At 59.1% G+C, this 17,210-nt stretch overlaps 4 protein-coding genes across 5 annotated transcripts; 2 read left to right on the forward strand and 2 right to left on the reverse strand.

Moving 5' to 3' along the window:
• Nucleotides 1–81: 81 nt before the first annotated feature.
• LOC62_05G007338 (uncharacterized protein) lies at nt 82–1,817 on the reverse strand (the record flags this gene model as incomplete). Its single annotated transcript, XM_062773860.1, has 4 exons — nt 82–275; nt 318–1,537; nt 1,648–1,670; nt 1,753–1,817. The coding sequence occupies 4 exons, from the start codon at nt 1,815–1,817 to the stop codon at nt 174–176; spliced, it is 1,410 nt and encodes a 469-aa protein (XP_062629844.1). The 3' UTR covers nt 82–173.
• Nucleotides 1,818–3,018: 1,201 nt separating this feature from the next.
• On the forward strand, nt 3,019–7,024 carry YDR541C_0 (Putative uncharacterized oxidoreductase). The gene is made up of 15 exons (XM_062773861.1): nt 3,019–3,428; nt 3,488–3,623; nt 3,726–3,916; nt 3,967–4,025; nt 4,070–4,141; nt 4,181–4,269; nt 4,314–4,368; nt 4,405–4,826; nt 5,598–5,683; nt 5,723–5,849; nt 5,896–6,074; nt 6,112–6,170; nt 6,206–6,366; nt 6,401–6,458; nt 6,501–7,024. The coding sequence occupies exons 1-15, from the start codon at nt 3,367–3,369 to the stop codon at nt 6,932–6,934; spliced, it is 2,190 nt and encodes a 729-aa protein (XP_062629845.1). The 5' UTR covers nt 3,019–3,366; the 3' UTR covers nt 6,935–7,024.
• Nucleotides 7,025–7,473: 449 nt separating this feature from the next.
• On the forward strand, nt 7,474–10,093 carry eso1_1 (N-acetyltransferase eso1). Of its 2 annotated transcripts, XM_062773862.1 has the most exons (13): nt 7,474–7,698; nt 7,743–7,775; nt 7,820–7,869; nt 7,908–8,016; nt 8,063–8,198; nt 8,239–8,317; nt 8,365–8,708; nt 8,749–8,778; nt 8,813–8,902; nt 8,942–9,015; nt 9,062–9,131; nt 9,168–9,512; nt 9,550–10,093. In XM_062773862.1, exons 1-13 carry the CDS (start codon nt 7,640–7,642, stop codon nt 10,084–10,086), a joined length of 1,956 nt encoding a protein of 651 aa, XP_062629846.1. In that variant the 5' UTR covers nt 7,474–7,639; the 3' UTR covers nt 10,087–10,093. The 2 variants fall into 2 exon arrangements, with proteins under 2 accessions (XP_062629846.1, XP_062629847.1); XM_062773863.1 differs by lacking the exons at nt 8,749–8,778; nt 8,813–8,902.
• Nucleotides 10,094–10,726: 633 nt separating this feature from the next.
• Nucleotides 10,727–17,101, reverse strand: rpb1 (DNA-directed RNA polymerase II subunit RPB1). The gene is made up of 5 exons (XM_062773864.1): nt 16,492–17,101; nt 16,343–16,436; nt 16,123–16,295; nt 15,005–16,074; nt 10,727–14,954 (listed from the first exon to the last, which is right to left on the reverse strand). Exons 1-5 carry the CDS (start codon nt 16,573–16,575, stop codon nt 10,961–10,963), a joined length of 5,415 nt encoding a protein of 1,804 aa, XP_062629848.1. The 5' UTR covers nt 16,576–17,101; the 3' UTR covers nt 10,727–10,960.
• Nucleotides 17,102–17,210: the final 109 nt, after the last annotated feature.

Consider the following 17,210-nt stretch of genomic DNA (forward strand, 5'->3'; position numbering starts at 1 on the left):
GTGTGGCGGAGTGATGGGTCACTGCCGCATTGGTGGTACAAAGGTACACTGGTGAGTAGGAGGTTAGAGGCTGCGTAAGTTCTCCCAGTCGGCTGCCTGCCCGACTGCCGCTGTGCATAACCTCGTGCTTGTGCGTTTCGCCACGCACACCATTGTCGGTGCATACGCACCCCCTACAGTCCCGTATCGGCCCACTTTGTCCACCTCGCCTTGTCGTACGTCCTGGCATCGGGCGGCAGGCGGTTGGGCGGCTTCTCCCACCAGTGGTCGGCGTTCTGTGTGTCGTCAGCGAAGCAGCCTAGGAGCCAACAACTCACACACGGCGGGTCCTTGACGTCGTTGGGGACCTCGAACGGGTCGTTGCCCTTGCCCTTGCCAACGCCGCACACTTCGCACGCCTCCACGGTCGACCAGTGCGGCAGGTCAATGTTGACATACACGAGCTGGCCGCCCTTCATGGCGTGCATCTTCTCCTGGATCATGGCGTGCGTGTACGCGATCACGCAGGGGCACTCGCGCGGCGGCCGCGTCTCGTTGAAGTTGGAGCACTCGATTCTGCCTTCGAACGGCTTCGCCACCGGGCTGTTCGGGAACAAGTCGCCCTCGTACATGACCGGCACGCCGCCGGGGTGCACCGTAGTGTCGGCCCACACGCGCGTGCGCTCGGCCAACACCCGCGGCATGAGCCACTCGAGGCGGCCGTGGGGCATGTTGTGCAGCGACACCAGTCTGAACCGCCGCCACAGGTTGAACGAGTTGTACGCGTCGTTGATCTCGTTGTCCGTCTTGACGTTCAGCGTCCACAGCCACTGCGAGTACAGGAACGCAGGGTACTGCCGTGACGTGACGCCGGCCCAGTTCTCAAACATCTTCTGCTGGGCCTTGATCCACTCGTCGTTGTCCGCCAGTGTGGGCCATGTGACGCAGAAGTGTACGTTCTCGATCGGCATCGTGGCCAGCATGATGGAGAAGGCGCGGTGCACCCGCCAGGTCTCTGTCTTCTCGACGTTGCGCATGCAGTTCCATCCGAGGAAGCAGAACCCGCGCGGTGTGATGCGCAGCGTCTTGAGCGCCGTATAGATGTGTGGTTTGGGGTCCGGGTCATCGAACTTGAGGCACCACGCGAGCTGGCCAAACAGCTTGGTGTCAAATTCAGTTTCGAACGCGATGCCGTCGATCACGATATCCTCAGTATGCGAGAGGAGCGAAAGGCGCCGACGCGACTCCTTGACATCCGTGTCGACCCCTGGGCCCCATAGGTTCTCGTCCGAGAAATCCCAGTCGGCCCTGTACTCGGGGTTACACAGACGGGCGAGCCACAGGTGCTTGTGGATCTGGTCCCAGTTGTACTCGTTGAACACCAACGACTTGTACAGTGCGGGTGAGACGAGTTTGTACGTCTGCTTTGAGCACTGCATGAGCTTGACCACGGTGCCGCGGTAGCCTAGGGACACGAGGCCGGCCGAGATGACGGGGAGCGCCTTGGCCAGGTTGCGGCCAAGGGGCTGAGAGGATGCAGCGCGGGCAGTGGTCGGGGCTGCAGGAGGAGCTGCTGGCGGCGGAGGCGCTGGTGTTCCATACTGGGTTGCGAGAGCGTGCTGCTGTGAAGGCGCCGCTGGTGCTGCTGCTGGAGCTGGTACTGCGTACCCCGGATAAGGCGCCGGTACAGCCTGTCCCGCGTATGCCGGGTGTGGAGGCGCCGCCGCGTACGAAGGGTGCGGTGGGGGCACATACTGCGCCTGGGGAACGTACTGGGCTGGGGGCTGCCCGCCCTTGCCCTGCTGTTTGTTCTTCTTGATCTTGTCAAACAGACCCATGGTGGTGAGGTCGAGGAGATGGGTGACAACGACGTGGGTTGAGATGAGTGAGCTCGTTCATCCTGGGCTTGCCGTTCCCCAGTCACATGAAGTCTTGGTGCTATCGCGGAGATGAATGACGACAAGCCCTTTGCTGATGCCCGCTCACCGCCTTGCTGCTTGATGCACCGCGGAAGAGTGGGTCGGAACGGGCATCTCTAGCACCGGATGCAAACTTGAAACGCGACGTTGCATCGCTCTCGCGGCATCGTAGAGGGCAGGCAGGACGTTGGGCCAAAAGACAAGCTGCCTCTTTTCAATGAGATTGGTGACCTCTACGGCCTCTACCCAACGGTCGTGGCGTTGTCCTTGGTGTGGAGGGGGAAGGATGTTAGGCGACTGAGCCTGCTCGCTTGTCTTGGTGCAGCGTTGCGATCTACAAGACTGGTGGGCGGACAACCGACGGAAGCGTTGTCACCATGATGTCAGAGGTGATGGACCCCGTGATCAACAACTTGGAGTGGGTGAGTCGCTTCCGTCGCCTCGTCGGCAACCCCGTCTCCATTGCCTGCGGATAAGAGTGGAGTGCCCGTTCTTGTCGATCAGATTGTCGGATCGAGTCCGGCTTGCTCATCACGGAGCGCAGATCGGACTTCTGGCTGAATACGCGCTTGTACATGATCGCCTTGCCTTGCCTTGGCCCTCGTGCTGTGAGGCTGGATCCCGGCTAGAAGTGCAGGCTGGAGTGGACGCGCCAGAGACACGTGCAAGACAATGAGTACAGCGCCGACCGTTCTACCGCTGAACCGCGCCTTCTTAACCCTGCCTGCGCGTCCTTGCGGTCAATGTCCGGCCCGACTTTGGCCGTACATGTGTCTGTGCTGCATGCCCCCGTGGTCGTCGACCCATCCATGGCTGGCCCAGGCGCCACCTTTCCCCGTGGGTGGGATGGGCCCATTGCGCCATTAGAAGTGTCGTGGGCCAAGACCCCGGCGCCATTTGGTATTGCTCTGGTTGTTGCTGTGCCTTGGTGTTTAATCAATCAGAATGGGAGTATGCCCGCCGCCCACGAGCCTGGCCGCCAGGTTCAGCCTTTACTTTCCAGCAACCGTCCTCCGGAGTCTGACCGCACATGCACGTTAGGCTATGCGTGCTCCCGATGTGGCCATGTGCATCTCTCAGTGTTGCTTCTCACTCTCTTGTGTTCGTCTCTTTCTCTCTCTGTCAGACGCGTAGGAAACGACATCCTCGCCATCGCCCTTGTCATTGTCGGACCTGCCGCCGCCACTTGTCGTGATTAGAAACGATCATAATAACAATTAGTTGTTGGCGATTCTAGCGAGATTAGGCACAACAATTTCGGACCAAAGTGACTCCCGGTGCGCGTCATTGCGTCCACTTCAGCCTTGATCCCACTTCTGGCCCACATCTCCAACTCTATAGTCACTTTCGTGTTGCTCTTCGCCACTCCAACACTCACGACGACAGCGTCTCTCCAAGGACAGACCACCAACAGGCGTACCGCGCCATCTGATACTCGTCTCTGAGCCCGGGAGGGGAACGACAATTCATGCCTGTCGTCCAGCCTGGGTCTTTGGTCTTGGTCACTGGCGCGTCCGGCTTCATTGGCGCGTACGTGCGGGCGAGCGGGGAGACGTCTGGAGAGCTGCCATGCTGACGCGCGCCACCAGTCATACCGTCTCAGCACTCATCAGTGCTGGCTTCAGTGTCCGTATCGCTGTTCGTACCGCTGAGCAAGGCGCGCACGTCGTCCGACTCTTCCCCACCGAGCCAATCGATGTGGCACTCATCGACGACTGGACCGACGTGAGTAACGCCTCTGTGTGCGAGCGCGAGTCAACAATGGCGGCGACTGTGCGCCTTGTCAAGTGACCCGCAGAGCAAGCAGCTGACCTACCATGACATCAGCCCGCGTCCTATGTCAAGGCCGTAAAGGATGTTCATGCGATTATCCACCTCGCTTCGCCCGCCAACTTGGACCTCACGGCTGACCCCGAGGACATCCTCATCCCGGCGGTAAGGAGTGTCACGAGTTTACTCGAGACAGCCGACCGCACTCAGGCACTGGGCGGGAGCCTCAAGCGCGTCATCTATCTCAGGTGCGTGTGCTCGCCACCATGCATAGAGGGCTACTGGCTAACTTCGCCAGCTCGGCTGCCGCGGCTGGACGCTATGACATCCCGGGGCCAGTGACATTCACAGAGGAAGGTGGGTCTAGCGTGGAAGAAACAGCGCATTGACCACGTACGCAGACTGGAACGACCAGAGCGTCGCAGCTGTGCAGACATTAGGGGCATCGGCCTCTGGGGCATTCAAGTACTCTGGTGGGTCCCCATGGCGCGATAGCCGCTAACCGGCCGCAGCTTGTAAAACTATGGCCGAGCGGGCACTATGGGACTACGTCGAGGATATGGACCCCACATGGGATGCAGTGTCCCTCCTGCCCAGCTGTGTATGTTCCCGTAGCCCCGCAGTAGAACGCGCTAATGCCTGTAGAACTTTGGCCCCACAAGTCAGCAAGCCACGGCTGGCGCCGTAACCACCTCGGGATGTATGTCTCAGGTCATGCACAGCGCTGACACCGCAGCCCTCATTGTGGCCCTGTTCAAGCCCTTCCTCCAGCCAGGTATACCAGACGAATGCCTACACGAGTCGTTTGGCAACTTTGTCGACGTGCGCGACGTCGCACACTGCTGTGTGGCCTCGCTCTGCGTTCCTGAGGCCGGCGGCCAGCGATTCATCGTATCAGCGTCTTCGCTGTGGGGTAATGACTTCGCTCTCGCCGCCAGCCACGGCGTATCAGAGCTCTCGGGTCTCACGATGGGCCGATACGACCCCAAGTTCCGCGGGCAGCTGGACTCGCAGGCGGTGCAGTACGACGGCAGCAAGGCCGAGCGCACCTTTGCGTTCAAGTACCGTCCGAAGGACGAATCGCTCGAAGAGGCCGCGACGTTCATCAAGGCGCAGATGGTGTCTGCGTATCTAAGCTCCATCACGGGTGGCGGGGGTGTTGGCATGTGGCGGGAGCACAGGTCGCGATCGTAGGAGGAGGCAGGAGACGTCACCATTAACGCATCACTCAACTGTATGTATGTAACAGTAGTGCTAGTACGCAAGTCAGTAGTCATAGTGCGTTCGTAGACCCACAAGCCATGTATGGACTGGACGCGCGGGCAGGAGGCAAGCTGCGTGGCGGACCGACATGTGCCTTTTGTTGGAGGCCACCAACACCAGGCGCATGCATTGGGCAGTGGTCAGCTGTCTCATCAGAGGACCACACTAACAGCCCCTCTGACGTCAGGTGCAAGCTATCGCCGCTATCAGCCAGGGCGGCAGGCTATACTGGGCGTGCTTGGAGATGTTTACCCCTGCGGGATATTGTGGCGAGGGGTTTTTCATCGTCCAATTGGTTTCAACCGCCGGCCACAGTGGCAGGTGGCGGCTGATGATGATCAGTCGAGCAGCCGTTTCGCATCCCATGGCCGGCGTTCGAACGCACAATAGGCAAATCGCGCATGCTAGCGGGCAACAAGCGGCAGCTGGCGTCTGATCTTGCATGCAGACAAGCTCATCAGGTGTGGCTGCAAGTCACGTGGCGCGAATAATCCGACCAACCAATCCCTTCGGCGCCAATGTTGTTGTCCTCATGTCGCCATTCGACCTGTGGGGTCTCCTTTCTCACGAACACACTCTTAAGGCGATGGGAAGGAAGATGAATGGTCCCCCACCACAGGTGAGAGAGCCATAGGCATTGGCACCGCGGTGTTCGGCCTCGCTCAGCTCCCCTCTTCCTCATCGCCCAACATGCCCTTCCTCCCCCGCGGCTCCCTCGTCCTCGTCACCGGCGGCTCGTGCTTCGTCGGAACGTACGTGCCACACATCGAGATATCTCTGACCCACCCCAGGCACACGGTCGCCGCCCTCCTCGCCGCCGGGTTCAAGGTGCGCGTCACGGACAACCAGCACAAGATCGGGCAGGTCCACGCCCTGTTCCCCGACGTCGAGTGCTATGTGGTCAACGACATCACTAGGGTGCGTACGGTGTGAGGTATCCGTAGTCACCGTGCTCAACCCCCAGTACGATGCGTACGAGGACGCCGTAGAGGGCGTCGACGGCATCATCAACCTCGCGTTCCAGAGCACCACTTGCCACATTGGTGACCACTTCTTCCTCGAGCGCGCGGTCCGCGGCGTCACTAGCCTGCTTAACAGCGTTGGCCCGTTAAATCCTACCGTCAAGCGTGTTGTTCACATTAGGTGAGCTGGCCTCTGCCCTGATTAGCTGACACCTCAGCTCGATCGCATCCGCCGGCCGCTACGACGTCCCAGGCCCTGTCAGCTACACGGAGAAGGGTGAGCTCACTGCCCGCGACTGAGCTGACGCCAAGACTGGAACGACCAGTGTGTCGACATCGTGGAGCTCAAGCAGGCTGCTGCACCGAGCTCGATCCAGTACTGTGCTAGCAAGACCCTCGCCGAGACTGCCTTCTGGGAGTGGATCCGCCGCCGCCAGCCGCTGTGGGACGGTGTGGCTCTGCTTCCCGGCTGCGTGAGTCGCCTTCCTTGCGCCGTTCTGACAGTAGACCATTGGCCCCCCCACGCACGACACTCCCACCGGGATGAAGGTCGACCACTGTGACCGTAGGTGTGGGACCCACGCACGAGTCTACTCACACCTACCAGCCCTCGTGCTCGCCCTGTTCCAGCCCTTCCTCTCGACCGGTGCACCCCAGAATCTCCTGAACCAGTCCTTTGGCAACTTTGTCGACCGCCGTGACGTTGCCGACGCGTGCGTAAAGGCCATGCGTACCCCCGAGGCGTCTGGCGAACGCTTCATCATCTCGGGCACCCCGCTCTGGGGCAACGACTTTGCCCTCGCCGCCAACCACGCCCTGCCGGACCACTTCGAGTTCCTCCACGGCAACGAGGATGTCACTTACCGCGCCGAGCTCGACAGGCAGGCCGTCTACTTTGACGGCTCGAAGGCGACCCACGTCCTCGGCCTCAAGTACCGCTCCAAGGACGAGTCAATGACCGAGGCTGTCGGGTACATTTTCAAGCAGCTTGAAGATGCGTGGCGTGCGAAGCGGGAGGCGGAAGAGGGCGAGCTCTTCTGAATGCGGAAAGACGTAACAGATACCCCACCTTTCGTTGAGGATACGACAAGTCTTACGAGTTATGTATGTACAGAGCCTCCATGTACGAAGTTTGTTCTTGGCTCATTTGCCTAGGATTCAGCCGTTGTTGGCTCACCCACCTGCTGCTGTGGAGGAGGCCAGTCTGAATGACGGTGCTCTCGAGTCCGCCGCCTCCCTCGTCCTCCCCCCCTCCCCCCCTCCGCCCCTCCCCCCCCGCCCCCCCTCCCCCTCCCCCTCCCCCTCCCTGGGGCACGGGTGCGAGCATCGGCCCCGCGGGCGGCCAGGTCGGCCACCAGTGGTGGGTCATCCCGAGCCGCTCGGCCACGGACAATAGCCTCACAGGCACCTCCTCCTCCTCTCCCTCACCCCCCTCCTCCCCCGATGGAAAGCATACTCTTCCTCAAATATTCATTGCATTTAATCACCTCTCCCTATCTCTCTTCTTCCCCCGCCATCATTACTAATCAGCTCTCGTAGACGGCTCTGCGACCATAACGACGCTGAGCTTGAAGTGCCACACTGCTTACGTCAGCCTCCACCAGGCCACTCAGATCAACAACACACCTCAGCTTTCTCGATCGCACCCCTTGGCCTCCCTCCACTTTGCACTCCAACAACAACCTTTCAAGCTTGCAGCACCCATTGGCACTTGGCAGAGACACCTCAGAGCAGAGAAGGCCCACCATGGCGCACTTCCAAGCATCTGCGCGCAAGGACGGCGCGGCCAACCCTGTGACGTACCGGTAAGCAGCAGCTTCCCCCCCCCGTGACGAAGCTGACAGCGCAGGCACCTCCTCAGCCCTCAGGCGATGACCGTGTTGTGAGCTGCTGCACTATGTTCGATCCTCCAGCTAACTCTCCTAGTAATCCCCTCCGAACCATCGCCCACTGTGATATCGACGGAGCGTTTGCCCGTGAGCTCCTTCCCCACCTTCTGTAGCTGACACCTCAGAGTTCGAACAGGTCCGCCTCGGCCTTCCTGACCACATTCCCCTCATCGCTATCCAGTGGGACTCGATCATCGCCGTCAACTACCCCGCACGAGCGTATGGCATCAAGCGGTGAGCTACGATCTTACGCTCGTGGTCTGTAGCTGACACTCTCCAGTGGGTTTAGCGGCAACAATCCCATCGGCGAGGCTAAGAAGGCGTGCCCCCATCTGGTGGTCCAGCATGTCGCTACCTTCAGGCAGGGAGACACCGAGGCTGGATACTGGGACGACGTTGATCGGCGAACGCACAAGGTGGGGTCGCTTCCGCTTCAGGAGTTAGCTGACCCAGCAGGTGAGCCTGGACCCATATCGACGGGAGAGCCTCAAGATCCTTGCTGTGTTCCGCGAGATGGCGCCAGACTGTGAGATCGGTAAGTGCTAGGGAAGCATGTCCTGGTCACCTGCTAACATGCCCCAGAGAAGGCGTCTATCGACGAGGCATTCATGGACCTCACGCCAATGGCTATCAAGCAGATGCTCAAGACCTTCCCCCACCTCGCGGCTGTTCCGCCCGACGCACCAGACGGTCTAGACACGCCTCTCCCGCCTCCACCACCGGTGGACTGGTCGAGGAGTGGCAATGTCATCCCCTTGAATGGTCAGAAGAAGGTCGAAACAGGGGAGGAAGGGAAGGATTCGTCCGAGGACGAGGTCGAGGACGTGCCTTCGACCTGGGAGGATTGGGCTCTGTGCTTTGGAGCCGAGATTATGATGCAGGTCCGGGAGGAGGTGTGGACAAGGCTGCACTACACGTGCTCAGCAGTGAGTTTTGGAGGTCTCTTGGAATATGCTGACGAAGGAGGGCATTGCGCACAACAAATCTCTTGCCAAGGTGGGTTTGGATGCCGGCGAATCTTACCCATCAGCTCTGCTCTTCATGGAAGAAGCCAAACGCCCAAACCGTCTTGCGAGGGGCCTCGGAAGCCAGATTTCTCCGAGACATGCCGTTCACCGACGTGAGTTGCCCAAGGACGTACCGAAGCTGACACCTACAGATTCGCTTCTTGGGCGGAAAGCTTGGGAACGCAATCTCTGAGGAGTTCGGCGCGAACACGGTGGGAGACCTCCTGTAAGTTGGCTGTAGGCTTACCTGCCTTGTCACTGACGCGACACAGCACTGTGAGCCTCGACAAGTTGCAAGAAACCTTTGGAGAGGAGAGCATATGGGTCTACAACATCATTAGGGTACGTTGAATGTGTTTGGGTAATCTAACGCTTCAGGGGATCGACCATACGGAGGTCAAGGAGAAGCTCGTCACCAAGTCGATGCTTGCCTCGAAGAATACCATCCCAGCCGTCCGAACGCCAGAAATGGGTCATCACTGGCTTAATATCCTTGCAGGCGAGCTCACCGTTCGCCTTCGTGAGGGGCGCGAGTCAGCTCCAGGGCTGTGGCCCAAGACTCTTGTGCTGTCCACCCGTGCTACCAGCGAGTCATTCCATTCCCGGCAGACTGCATTCCCCTTCACACGCAACTTGACACCGGAATACATCGTCAAGTACGCTCGCAAGTTGTGGGACGAGACAACTGCTCCGCTAAAGAAGGGGACGATGAAGTATAGCAATGTGAGTGACCGCCCACGCTCCAGGCTGACGACGACAGATCAGTCTGGCGTTTCATGGACTTGAGAGCCTCGAAGAAGGTCAACGTGGCATTGAGAACTTCTTCAACCCCGGTCTGAAGAAAGAGGAGGCGCCAAAGAGGTCACGGACATCGTCGCCTACCAGAGATGCGGAGTCCAACAAGAAGCCCCGACTACCGACGCTTCAGACAGGCAGTGTCAAGAAGAAGACACCGCTAGAGAACTTCCTGTCTCAAAAGCCGTCTACCCCAAAGGTGGAATCTGTCGACTCAGACGGCAGCGATAGTCCTAAGCTGATTCACTCGGAGGAGGTCGACGGCAGCTGGACTTGTCCCAAGTGCCAGACTGTCATCGCGCCAGGAGACGACGTCGTTGAGGAGGACCGGGAACGTTGGCTCACGGCGGCACGTCAAGAACACGATGATTACCACTTTGCTCTCTCACTCCAGGAGGAGACTCCGCGAGCAAGTACAAGTAGACCGATACCAGCCCCAAGGCAACCCAAGGCGACCAAGAAGAGCGCCGGTATTAAGGCCTTCTTTGCCCCCAAGAGGTGACTGTAACACACGCATCCTCCCATTTGCATCGAGCCACCTCATCAGCATCTGTATTATTACGCATGTCATAGCAATGTATTGCATTTCCATAGTCGCACTCGGCCACGATTCGAGTCCACTTGAACGCGCGTCTCCGCTAGTCATCGCCGAAAGCGTATCAACCTGTATCATTCATGCTCCCCTTGCCCTACCAGAAGCTCGAGCCACTGTGGAGATGGTGGGCGACTGGAGTCTTCGGCACCAGCGGCAGGCAAACCGACCACGGGGCAAGGCCACGAGCCGTCGCGCGAGATGTCTCGCCCGTCTACGTGGATGGCGCTGGCGCCCACTCTCCACTTCGCCGTCACATTCCGATTCCGACAGCCGCTCCCCTCCACCACCCCCCTCCATCACCGCCCTCCACCAACCCCCGCCACCACCGCCCCCACCCCCACCCCCCACCCCCATAGACCAAGACCAGGGAGGAGTGGGCCCCATCACTCTTGCAACTCGTCCCACACCTCCACCGACATCGCAGCCAGGTCGCCGCAGCGGGGGGGGGGGGGGGGGGGCAGGAGGGAGTGGCACCGTCGTCCACCTCATCCACCATCTCGCCACACCCACAGAAACCCATTAGTTCTTCGCCTTCCACATCCCGTAGTACTGTTTGTAGTGATGCATTGTGTGGCCGAAACAGCAGAGGGTACAATGTAGGGATTTAGGCCGCTCCAGCCTATGCAATACGCGACTCTTTGCGCGTCTGTCGGCTTTGGCTCGGTGTTTGTGTAGTTTTGGGGTGTTTCAAACGATGTAAGGGGTCTCTCAACTCGGACGCGCACGCTCAAACTCTAGTTCTCGTCGTCTCTTCTTCTCTCACGCTCTCGAATCACGTTTCTCAGTCGCGCTTGGTGTTGCTCCAGCTCGGCGAAGAGGCGTAGCCGCCGCGATTCGCCTGGTTACCCCATCCGGGACGCGCCTGGCCGTTCGCCGCGCCTCCTGACGGGCCGCCAGCAGCCGGCGCATTGGGGTTATAGGCAGGCGATGTGGGACTGTACGAGGGCGACGCGGGGCTGTAAGTCGGGGAAGTGGGAGAGTAAACAGGCGACGCGGGACTGTATGTCGGCGACGTCGGGGAGAACGCAGGCGACGCTGGCGAGTATTTCGGGCTCGTTGCCTGGAATGCCTGTGGGCTCGACGGCGAGTATGCAGGCGACGTCGGAGAGAATGCCGGCGAAGCGGGTGAATACTGAGGCGAAGTCGGGCTGTAGCGAGGGCTCGTAATGCCCATGGGCGACGTCGGACTGTACGCTGGACTAGCAGGACTATATCCTGGCGACGTGCGCGAGGCCCCAGCGTATGCAGGGGATGCCGGCGAGTAGGCAGGCGACGAGGGGCTGAAGGAAGGCGATGCAGGAGAGAATTGAGGAGATGAGGGTGAGTATTGAGGTGAGGTGGGGCTATAGGCAGGGCTGGTCGCACCGAACCCGCCGCCGCCACGGCCAACCCATGGCGAGGCCGAGCCTGCACCGAAGGGTGACGTGGGGCTGTATGCAGGCGACGACACTGCGAACGGCGAGGTGGGCGAGAAGTTGTGCATCGGCGAGGTTGGCGTGAAGCCACCAGCCGGAGACATGCCGCCGACCATTGGCGACTGGAAGCCCGCGAAACCGTAGCCGCCCTCGTCGTTGTTCGACGACTGCATTGGAGAGAAGGCAGCGGCACCCACGCCACCGTTGGGGTTCCATGCAGGAGAGTAGCCCATGTCGTAAGGCGTCATGTTGCCGCCCGGCGTCATGCCGCCCATGGTGCCCGCAAGCATCATGTTTTGGACGGGGAGACGGTGGTCGACGATGACGTCCTTCAGCATGCCGAGGTCGAGCGAAACGTCGAAGGCACCCGTGCCCATTGGCGCAATCTGTCCAAGCAGGACATTCTCGGCCACACCGCGGCAGTCGTCGACGTCGCCAACGGCCGCAGCCTCGAGAAGAATCTCGACCGTCTCCTCGAAGGAACACCTCGAGAGAGCACCGGCGTCGGTACGGTTGATACCGTGACGGGTGATGGACATGAGGGAACCCTTGTTGCACATGAGGTCGCAAAGCAGGGCCATGTGGCGGTAGTTGACGTAAGAACCACCGGCCTCAATGACACCGTTGAGCTCCTTGAAGAGGGCGTTTCGGCCGGCCTCGATACCCAGAGTCTCCCAGACCTCGTAACAGTTGTTTGAGTACGCGCGAGTTGCGTCGACACCGTCAATGGGCATGACCGCCTTGAGGTTGATACCGTCGGTCTCGAGGTACCACTCCTTCTCCTGGTCGTACTCGCCCTTCGACGTCAACACGCTCTTCTTGCCCTCGGAGATGAAGACACGAGTGATGCGTGGGATACCGCCGAGCTCGACCTGGTCGAGCAGGGTACCCTCGATGCGCTTCAGGAACATGTCTTCGTCGCCGAGCAGGTCCTCTTCCTCCTTCTCCGCCGCGACGACACGGATACGAATGATGAGCTTCTCGGCATTGTCTTCCGAGTGAATGACAAACACGTCTTTGCCGACCGTGTTGACGATTGCTGCGACAATGTCGGCCATTTCGTATTGACCTTCGAGCACCTTGGCACGGTCAAGCTCGAGACGCAACAGCCATGGGGAGTGCAGCTCGAGACGAATGTCCTCGTCTGGGATGGCGAAGAATGCGTCGACGAAGTCCTGGTCCTCCACGATGGCAGTCGAGTCAAGCTGTGGGTCGTAGAAGATCTCGACGGAAGCCGTAACATCACGCAAACGCGTGTGCGTGAGCTTGCGCGAGATCTGATGGGCGTCGGTCTCGGTTCGGCTGAACTCGGGGTCCAGGTAGACCGCGAGAGCAGGGGTACGAATGTTGACAGCCACATTGATGATTTCCTTGAGACGAGGAACACCACCAGTCACACTCTTACTCGACACACCAGCGTAATGGAAGGTGTTGAGAGTCATCTGCGTGGCGGGTTCACCAATCGACTGGGCAGCAAGGGTGCCGACCATTTCGGCGGATGCAACGACGGCCTTGTTGAAGATCTGCTCGAGTTCTCCAATGACCCAGTCGAATGCCTCACGGTTGAGGTGGTACTCCTCCAACACCCTACGGGTCGCAAGATGTGAGCGGAGGAGAATGCCGAAGAGGAGGGTGGCGTTACGCTGGCTCTCGAGACTGATGCCGTCGTTGCCACGGACAATGACGAGACGGTCAAAGAGAGCCTGGCGCGTCTCGACGACGTATGCTGGGTCGAGGTCACTTGGCACTCGAGGGTCGATGTGGAAGATCTGTTGCGAGTTTTGGACAATACGCTGGATGTTGACAGGCAAGGGGTGGCCCGGGTTGCCGTCGGGGAAAATTTCGTCTCGAAGTAATCTCCTGTCCTCGATAAGCTGGCCGAACTCGACATCTAGCAGGGTCTGCAGCTCGACCGACGACTGGTCGATGCCAGCCTGGAGAGTTCCCCGCGAGAAGCCGCCCGTGGCACCAATAACGTCCACCTTGTATCGCCTCTCAAAGGCATCGTCGGACAGTCGGATGATGTCGAGACTTTGCTTCTCCATAGCCGCGCCGTCCATTCCGTCTTCGCCGTACAGGAACTGGATGATGTCGCCACTGGAGTTGCGGACAGTGCCGTCGTATCCAACCTTGAGGTCCTCCATAGCCTTGACGAGACGACGCTGAATGTAACCAGTTTCGGCAGTCTTGACCGCAGTGTCGATAAGACCTTCACGACCACCCATTGCGTGGAAGAAGAACTCTTGAGGTGTGAGGCCGCGGAGATACGAGTTCTCGACGAAGCCACGCGATTCGGGTCCGTAGTCGTCCTTGGAGAAGTGTGGCAATGTGCGGTGACGGAAACCGAAGGGGATGCGCTTGCCCTCGACAATCTGCTGACCGACACATCCGGACATTTGAGAGATGTTGATGAACGAACCCTTGGCACCGGAGACGACCATCTGCTTGACGTTGTTGTCCGCCTTGAGGTTGTCCTGAGCAGTCTTACCGGCCCAGTCACGAGCCTTGTTGAGTTCTCCGGAAACGGCTGCCTCGAGAGTCTCACGAATCGTCATACCGGGTCGAGGCTTCATCTTGTTGGCCTCGGCCTCCAGAATGAACTTGTGCACGGCGTCCTTGGCCTCCACCAGTCGATTGTTGATGCTGGCCATGGTTGCCTTGTCGGCAATGGTGTCACCGATACCGACACTGAAACCGTTGTGGAGGAGCCAGTAGTTGACCATCATCTGCACAGCCGAGAAGAAGTCGCGGGTCACGACCGGACCAAGCTCGCGGAAAATGACGTGGATGAGACCGTTGTTGGATGCACCAGCCATGTTCTTGACAATGGCACCGTGGATAAGTTGCCCGTTGTCAATGAGGACGTTCTCGTCGGTGATGTCGATGGGCGATGGCTTCTCGTTGTTCTTGGCAGTAATGTTGATACCCTTGGGGATACACAGTGACAAGAGCTGCTTGCCGGTCCACAGAGGCTGAGGTTTGAGGATGGCAGGGGCAGGGACAGTACCGTCCCATCCTGGGAGCCACAGGAGGAGGTTCTGGACAAAGTCCCAGTCGCAGAACGAGTCGCGCAGAGTAAACTTGCGAACACCGCAGAGCGTGTCCTGCACGATACCCATCACAGGCTTGTTGGCTTGTGGCGAGATAATCTGGCGAGGTACCCAAGCAATCTGGCTGAGCTCGGCACGAGTCTCCTCACTCTGAGGCACGTGCAAGTTCATTTCGTCACCGTCGAAGTCGGCGTTGTAAGGCGAAGTGACCGAAAGGTTGAGACGGAAGGTCGAGTAGTTCATGACCTTGACTCGGTGACTCATCATGGACATTTTGTGCAGAGATGGCTGACGGTTGAAGAGAACGTAGCTAGCATCGTCAGTTGCTGACTCTCGCCCTTTCGGAGGCTGTTGACTCACTCTCCATCTTTCAGATGCCTCTCAACAATCCAGCCGAACTGCAGGCTGATGGGCTCACCGGACTTGCGGTACTTCAAGTCGATGCGCTCTCCAGTGTCCTTGACGTAGTACCGAGCTCCAGGGTAGAATGCCGGGCCGTTGTTGACAAGCTGTTGCAAGTAGACAATGTTGTAAGGAGTCACACGCTCCGGGTAGGTGAGGGTCATTGCGATACTCCTTGGCACACCGACTTGGTCGAGCTGAAGGTTGGGGTCACCGGTAATGACGGTACGGGCCGAGAAGTCGACACGCTTGCCCATGAGGTTACCACGGAGACGGCCTTCCTTGCCCTTAAGACGAGCACGGATGGCCTTGACGGGACGGCCAGACTTTTGCAGTGCCTGGGGAATACCGGCAATGTCGTTATCCATGTAGGTAGCGACATGGAACTGGAGAAGATCGAAGTGCTCATTGACGACACTTGGGGGGACACCCTCGGCCTCGAGCTTGCGCACCTGGCCACTGGCCTTGAGAATCTCGCCAAGCTTGTACGTCAAGTCGTCTTCACTGCGCATGGCACCGCCGTCGACCGAAATCGAAGGGCGGACTGCGGCGGGAGGGACGGGCAGGACGGTGAGGATCATCCAGTCAGGACGAGCGTACTCGGCGTTGAGACCCATGATAACGAGGTCGTCGTCAGGGATCTTCTTAAGAATGTTGTGACACTCTGCCGCCGAGATATTCCTCCTCTCAGGCTCAGCTCCCTCCTGCAGCAGGTCAGTACTGCTCCTCGTGTCCCTATCCGCGGCATGGCGTACCTCTCCCTTGTCCTTGGAGGGCTTGAAGACACCGATGAGCTTCAGACCCTCCTTGCGGTACTGAGGCTGGTCATGACCGCATCCACCGTGGCCCTTGGGCTTGTTCGCCTTCTGCTCGCGCGTAAACTCATCCTCGTTGGTCGCGTCCCCATCGTCATTCTCTTCCAATGCGTCAGGTTCACAGACGGTTTTTGGGCGAGCCAGGGCCCAGATGGCCTTGAGACGATGCTGGGGCTTCGTCCTCTTCACCACAGTCGCGACGGTCGGATCACGCTTGAAAAGATTAGACAGCGCACAGCCCTTTGTTTACAAGCTACTCACCAGGTCCACCTTGAGTTTGCCACAGCTGTAACAAACACACTCGAGAATCTTCTTCACTTTGACAATAAAACCTGCGTGGAAAACGGGACGGGCCAGCTCAATGTGACCAAAGTGACCTGGGCACTCGGCCATTCCCTCGAGACACGTCTGACACTTGAAGTTGCGGTCGATGGCTGGCAAGGGTAAGCCTCCGTCATAGACGGTGGCTCTGCCTACTCACTGCCCATCTTGGGGTCCATAAGACCACCAACTTTCTGCCTCCCATTCTCGTCCATAACCTCGGGGTGTTCAATCTTGGCCACCGAGTAGGCTTTCTGAGACGAGTCAGATCAAGTCCACAGACAGTCCCAACTGGGTCTGGCTGCTTACAATCTCCTCGGGGCTCATCACACCGAACTGGATCTCGTTAATCTGCCGCACCGGGGCGGATGAGTAAGGAAAGGTGACCGTCATGATGGGCAAGAGTGTCGTCTGATGGCAGTCGACCGAAAGGTAAGAGGGATGCTCTTCTCAATCGAAGTGTCTGTCGCCCACAGTGTCCTCGCAATGCGCTGCAGTGTCTCCCTGATGGACAATGCTGGCCAAAACAATGGGTGTCTCGGCGGTTGCAACCTGGTTGTCGCGTGAACAACAAAGGATCGAACAGAAAGGACGAGTAGTCGATTCCCGCTCCGTCAACTGCCGTTCTCTGATCCGAATCGGCTGCTGAACGGTCGTAACCACGCTTAGAGCCCCCTGTTCAGGCTTTTGGCGGATGTCGCGACTGAAGAATCGAGAGGAAAGGAGTGGCAAAGAAGTCGAGAGAAGGGGAGGTTGGAGCCGACCTTTGATCGAGTATTCCTGGTCGACAAGGATCGATAGGGGAGCAATGTCGACTGGAATGCGATGAAGGGAGGCTCTTTTTGGGTCCCGTGACTCGTCTGCACTCGTTTGTGGGTTACAAAGAGCACACGACGGAATGGGGTGGATTGATCAAAACATGGATCGAGGTGGTCTCGTGTTGGTTGTTGGCAGCGAGCGGCGGTGGGTGAGTGGTCAGCCAGCCCAGGCATCCAGGCCGACAGCGACGGACAGCGGCGACGGAATCA

The sequence above is a fragment of the Vanrija pseudolonga genome, chromosome 5 (genome assembly GCF_020906515.1).
Source record: "Vanrija pseudolonga chromosome 5, complete sequence".
Taxonomy (NCBI): Eukaryota; Fungi; Basidiomycota; class Tremellomycetes; order Trichosporonales; family Trichosporonaceae; genus Vanrija; species Vanrija pseudolonga.